The following is a 6,635-nucleotide window of genomic DNA, read 5'->3' as shown; positions in this document are numbered from 1 at the left end:
CGAACAGTGAATGGAATACCCCGCTTGCCCCTAGTTCGTCACGCTGCTAACCATCTTCTCATCTCTGCACAGTACTTCCACGGTTCTATTCGCATTTATTTCTAACACCCTGATTCAATCCATTTGTTATGACTCGAATAAATGTGCAAAGTGTCGACTTCTATCTTGCAACGATTTTTTTTTTTTTAATTTTTCTGCCTGACAATGTTGAGTCTTATATTTTAAAACATTGATTTTACTATAATTAAGGCAAAATGTATTGGCCGGTCACGTAGATTTCTCCTCCATCGCTTTTCTACACCAACGAACCTAGATGATGTCCCACTATTTCCTACCAAGCGAGACCTGTATATGTAACGGTTCAAAAGGTCAACGTCATAGATCCATGGGCGTATTTGTTTTTGTAATGCGATCTTTGTTTTACTTCTGGCAGGAATATGCTCTCCCCATTTCGTATCTTAGAAAGGTATTAACACCTCTTTCGTGTATCTTTTTTTGGCAACAGACTTTCTGGAGATAGAGGTAGTTCGTCAAGAAAGGACGGGCCGAAACGCGACACTTTAAAGGGAAACCGCCTGCGATGCAATGCATCTCTAATTTCAAAAATTTCAGTTTTTCTAATTTTCACCCTACCTTTATGAAAATAATACCATTGAATTGATAAGATTCTCCCGATGAAAATGAGTCCACGACATCAATCGGATCAGTTTTACCAGTAATCCAATTAAAAATCTCGGATAACGAAAACGAAACGTATGACAATTTTTAAGGGCGATATAAAATTTATTACTGTTAAGTATAGTGCGATTTACGTCGTATATGATCAAGAGTGTGATCGTGATTTTCATCAAGAGAACCTCACCAATCCACTGTTACTATGTTCGTAAAGGTGGGATGAAAATTATAGAAATTATTAAAATTTTTGTCATTAGGTAATTCATTATAACACGCGCGGTATCCCTTTCAAGTGTCGCGGATTCACGTGTAATTTTATATATGGGCGTGTGTACGTGCCAGCGCATGTATGTGTATGTGTCAAAGCAGGGTAAACGTTGTTTAAGAACTGAACGGAAAAATTCTATAGGACGACTGTTAACTGCCGAACGGTAAGAATGGAACCAAAAAATGGCTGAGGAGAAAATCATGTGATCGACCAAGACATTTGGCCCAGATTATAGTTGTAGAGGAGTTATGAAGTGAACTATTAGAATTTGAAATGTATCCAACAACGGGTCCTTGACTACAACGCAAGATGACAAAAATTGATGTATGACAATCTTGTAAATTATTATTAATATAAGACATCAACCAACTAATATACACAGATTTCGATTAAATTTTGCGTACAGCTAGGGAATCCGAAAAAAATTGTACATCTATTTCTTTTTTTTGCTGCTGATATTAGTGTTTAGAAGGTAGAATCACACTAAAATTGTAAGTTGAAAAACTATGAATTAGGATAATTCGAAAACAAATTGAGATAGAGAAAAATGATAGGTGCAAATTCTGCCCCAATAACCTGATGCAAACGAAGTTTGGGCAAGATTTTAGATGGCGCCACCATAGGTGAAAATATGCATTCAAATTGTTCCTCATGAAAGGTCAAACAAGATTCATACTTAACATTTTCCTTTATCTCAATTCGTTTTCAAGTTAGTCTAATTAATATTTTATCAGTCCCCAATTTTGGAAGGTAATTTCACCCCCTAAGGATGAATATCAGTAATTAAAAAAAAATATATGTCCAATATTTTGGAATTCTCCAGTTGTACGCATAATTTTATCAAAATCGGCGAGTATTGGTTTGATCATATCCCTTGTAAGCAAAATCATATTATCTTCTTGCCTTAAACTTCAAAATACTTACAGGTACGAATGAACACTGTATATGTATTGAAGACACAATTATTTTGCTATTTATTTGATAAATCACAACAAACGAATCATACCAAAATGTTAAAGATAAATACCATTTGGACGATACAACTGCTTTTCTCTATCTGTGGCAATTATTGCCTTTAAGTGACCATGGTCACCTCAATGTGCATGACAGTCATACATATTACAAAGCACACTGCCACGTTTAAAAAATGAGGATGATGACTTTGAAATCTTCCAGACATTTTCATGATCAGAAAAGCAAATTAGCCAGAAAAGTTGGCTTTCAAAAACATGTCAACTTTGTCTCATAATATTTTTTAGCATCTATAATATTTTCAAAAATATATTGCTGTCACATATTATGTATCTCACTCTGTATTTGTATATGTATGTGTATGTGTCGAGTCACGAATTCATTTATCATAATTGAAAAGCAGGCATATGCATATGTATATACCGCGGTTATAAAAATATAAATCTGGCGTATCGTGCTTCTGATACCGAGTACTCTAGTTTCAAGAAGAAGCATTTCACGTCCAAAGGGCCGTGATGTGTCCAAAATCAAAGTGTGGCTGTCCGGCGTTGTAGGAATCAGAACAGATGCAATATCGTTGGCCGCTCGACCCACCTGCCCAGTGACAATAATATAAATATACAGAAATATATATATACCTGTATTAATGTGACAATGATAACAATAATAATAATATTAAGTAATAAGAATAATAATAAATAAACACACACACACGCACACACGCACGCGCGCACCCACGCACGCACACACACACGCACACACAGAGAAATAGATAGATAGATAGGCCATGTCACCGCATGCTAATTGCTAAGGACCAACCTTGTTGCACTTGTATAAAACACGGTTTTAGTAACCACTGGGTTCGTTCAACACTCACCAAGGAGTGACTGGGTACCCTGCAAACGCACCGTTAAAACATAAACGTAAAAGACACGCTGTCGTCGATTTTGGCATGCGGATGAATCCTAAGCGTGCTAGTATCAGAACAATAATATTTTGTTTTTCCTGCATTTATCTTTTAATGCTCTTGTAACTAAAATATCTTTAGCATACCTCGTCAAAATTGATCCCCCCAAATTTAACTTTCGTCCTCTATCACTCTCATTCATCCATAATGTATCCCTAGCCATTGAGCAAGTCTAACTTGTTTTTGGGGGGCAGGGGGTAAGGGCTGTACAGTGACGGATGAAGTGCAAAGGTACATTATACTGCTATGTCAGATGGGAAACGTTTCTTTCTCTTTTACCTTTTTTTCATTTAAATAATCGATTTATATTTATATTAAATAGATATTATAAACCTCAAGCTTTTGGGTAAACTTATTGTCCGAAGTTATCTCTCTAATTGAAAAACATTGGAAGGTTCTTTACATTAGAATCAACATAGTCATTTTAAGACAAAGATGAAGATTACTTATAATTACAATTGATTAATAAAATACATTGTATATCAAGAAAATATACTGTATATATTCTATGACATGTACAATGTAGTACCTATTCTTGATATACTGATCCTAAAATTGTGTATATAAACTCGTCAATATGTTTTACTTCGGATCAAGAATTTTGAACGTAATTTTTACTGTTTTTGAAACGAGTAATAAATTTTGAACTATCGAAGAAATATTACCTTATAAACAAATTTTTTAAATTACAAAAAATGTAATAAAAGATATTTAACAAAATACAATAAAATTATATTATATATTTTCTGTAATACATCTTCGAGAGTTTCAAATAATATATTGGAAAGGGCACATAAAAAAAATTTAATTGAAATATTTACGTTGATTAATGGGTACTGATGGGGTGCTCTCGTTGAAATAGAGATGAGCATTTAAAATTATAGAGACTTACCTGGTGGTAGGCCCATGGGGGGCGGTCGCATCATGTTACCTCCATGAATCAGAGCAGGTGCAGCTAGAGTCATAGTAGGCCGCATAAGCGGTGCCATCAATGCAACAGAACTAACAGGCATTGCTGCAGATGCAGGAACCATTACTGCTTGTGGTGGTCTCTGAAATCTTTGTTGTTGTTGTTGAAGTGCATTTAACGCAGCTTGTTGTCGCTGCTGCTGATCCTGAAATGCAGCAGCTGCATTAGCAGCAGCAGCTTGTTGTTGCTGTTGTTGCTGCTGCTGTTGTAATGCAACAGCTTGTTGACTGGTATCAGCTTGCACAGTTCGAGATTCTTCAGTTTGTCGGCGTTGATATTTTGGAAGTCTTGCTCTAATTTCCTCCTGCAATATATAATTTTTGCTATTTATTTATATACCTATTATTAATATATGAACAAAATGTAATTAACGTACTAGGCTAAGGTCTTCTGGTGGATGAATGATTTTAATTGCAGCACTAGTAGTTGCTATAAGATTTACTTTCTGATCACTTCCAATATTATTACTAGTAGCTGTATTACTGTCTGCATTACTATAAGCAGGGAATGTTGGCTTAACAGGACCTATGGATCCACCAGCCACTGATGTAATTGGTTTAAAATCTGTGCCCAAGGGAGAAGTCACAGCAGTAGATGCTGCTGTTGAAACAGCTGCAGCACTTGGAAATAATGGTCGTGTTGGTGGTATGGATGCACCTGATACTGGTGGTTGAATGCCAGGAGGCATACCTGGCATTCCAGGCATCATACTATAAAAAGAAAAAAGAAAATTTATTACTTTATTCTAATTTTTCTATATTTCCTTTGTGATATTTGTAAACTTAAAAACTTTAGATTGTATTTACCTAACTTGCATAAAATTAATATCAATTATTTAATTCTTCTTTCACGTTGTCTGGTTTGAAAAGAATAAATTATACATACCCAGGACCCATGAAAGGTGGACCTACAGGACCCATAGGTCCCATCATATGATGCATGGGTGGTGGGAACTGTCCCATTGGTGGCATACCAGGATGAGCTGCCATACCTGGCATTACACCTGGCATCATGTTAGAGCCTGTAGGTATAGCTCCTGGTGCAGAACCCAATAAACCTTCTGGTTTTGCTTTCTTGCGTACAGGTTCATCTTCACCAGAACTTGGTGAACCAGGTCTACCTCCATTTCTTTGCCTTTCATGTTCTTTTGCATCATTTGGCGGTATACCTTCCATACCATATATTTCTATTTCAATATTGCTACGATTTGGCAAAGAATTAGGTACTTTATCTATTGCTTCTTTATGCACCTGAAAAATTGAGGCAACAATTATTCTTTAGAATCCATTTAGTTCTAAACTTAAATGCTATAAGATAAAATTCTATTAAAATTACCTGCATACAATGTATACTAAGTCCTGGTCCCGTGTAAAGTTTTTTATGACAAATGTGACATTTAAAATGTTTTGCTTTTTGGTGCTGGATCAGAATTTTTTCATCTTCAAATTCTCTATTACAATACCTAAATAAACTAATTAAGGAAACTTACATGGTATGTAATATATTTTTATAGTAATACTTTATCAAAGTTTTTATACTTTATAACATTGTAAACCACAATGATATAATAACATATATTAATAGCAAAATAAAAAATGAGTTTCAGGTTAACACATTCTTCATTTTTTTTAAATCTAATTTTTAACAGTTATGTACAACATGACATGATACCTATATCATTCCTGTAATTTAATTTAATAACTTAATAAAGTAATGTAAGAAATAAAATAAATTTTGTTTTTAGTACTAATACTTTAGCATTAATTCTTTTGAAACATATTAAATGCAATGAAAGTATATTAAATGTAATTTTACCATAATGTGTTACAAAATATATATCAATCTTGAATTCAAAATTTACTTTCATTATAAAAAACATCAATTTTACAACTACTAACATTTTACTCTTATTTTTATACTATTAGAGGATAAACATAAATATTCAGAGCATTTTATATTAACAGTTCAAATATTTTTTACTTCTTCAACTTTACCAAATAATATAGTAGTTACTTCAAAATAAGCTTATAAAGCATTTATCTTAACACATACTTTATTAACACAGAATTGTACAACGTTTTTCACTTCACAAATAAGTCTCACTTTGTACTAATGAACGAAATATAATCGAATATAGTTAGTAACGAAATATCGATTTCTCACGGAATCAGCTACTTTAACCCGTTATACATTTTTACTTAACCCATCAAAAAGGTATTCTAACATGTAATTGTAACATTCAAATTATAAAAAAATATAATAATACGATACAATATGAAAATTAATATAACCTTAAGATATTTTTAATCTTACGATTGCAAAAATAGTACCATCGTAATTCTGATTTATGTACTAAAAATATAGTTACGTAAAGTATTCCATAATAAAGGTATTTTGAGAAAGGATACCAACACCAGGGCCTCGACTGCTTCTTCTTCTTGCGTCCCATCTTTTTTTATCGTCTTCTAATAATTCAAAATTAACAAAAATATGCCAATAAATGTTTTACACCTACGTAATAAGAACTTCAGTTGCGAAGTAAGCGCACTGCACACACACGTAAAAACCGATGATGTAAAATGGCGACTGCATCTTTTCCGTGTTTGACGGAAGGAATTGTAACCAATAGTATTAACTAAAAATCACTAGCTTTTTTAACTAAATTTTCCCTGATAATATTACAACATTAACAAAAAACATCACTAATTATTTATGTAATATTAAAGCAACAAATGTTATCCATTAAATTAAAACGGAAATATTATTTTTAATACATAAAATTA

At 33.2% G+C, this 6,635-nt stretch overlaps 1 protein-coding gene across 4 annotated transcripts in view; it reads right to left on the bottom strand.

Annotated features, from left to right (window-relative positions):
* The window catches only part of LOC108573053 (BUB3-interacting and GLEBS motif-containing protein ZNF207), an 11,851-nt gene extending 5,550 nt beyond the window's left edge, over positions 1-6,301 (bottom strand). The window contains exons 1-7 of one of the 4 annotated variants that reach the window (XR_001891398.1): positions 6,261-6,301; positions 5,188-5,314; positions 4,738-5,102; positions 4,229-4,562; positions 3,775-4,156; positions 2,735-2,811; positions 2,450-2,509 (exon numbers count right to left, since the gene is read on the bottom strand). Coding sequence is in view for 3 of the 4 variants with exons in the window: in XM_017935413.1 (XP_017790902.1) it covers positions 2,412-2,509; positions 3,775-4,156; positions 4,229-4,562; positions 4,738-5,102; positions 5,188-5,314; positions 6,261-6,301 (1,347 nt within the window). In the remaining variant the exon portion in view is untranslated. Of the gene's footprint in view, positions 1-2,284; positions 2,510-2,734; positions 2,812-3,774; positions 4,157-4,228; positions 4,563-4,737; positions 5,103-5,187; positions 5,315-6,260 lie in introns of those variants that run through there. The other 3 variants (XM_017935413.1, XM_017935412.1, XM_017935411.1) reach the window with 3 other exon arrangements.
* Between the last annotated feature and the right edge of the window lie 334 nt (positions 6,302-6,635).

This window comes from Habropoda laboriosa, unplaced genomic scaffold (genome assembly GCF_001263275.1).
Source record: "Habropoda laboriosa isolate 0110345459 unplaced genomic scaffold, ASM126327v1 scaffold89, whole genome shotgun sequence".
NCBI classification, from domain to species: Eukaryota; Metazoa; Arthropoda; class Insecta; order Hymenoptera; family Apidae; genus Habropoda; species Habropoda laboriosa.
Note: the sequence above shows the minus strand (reverse complement) of the source record. Positions and strands in the feature narration are given on the sequence as shown.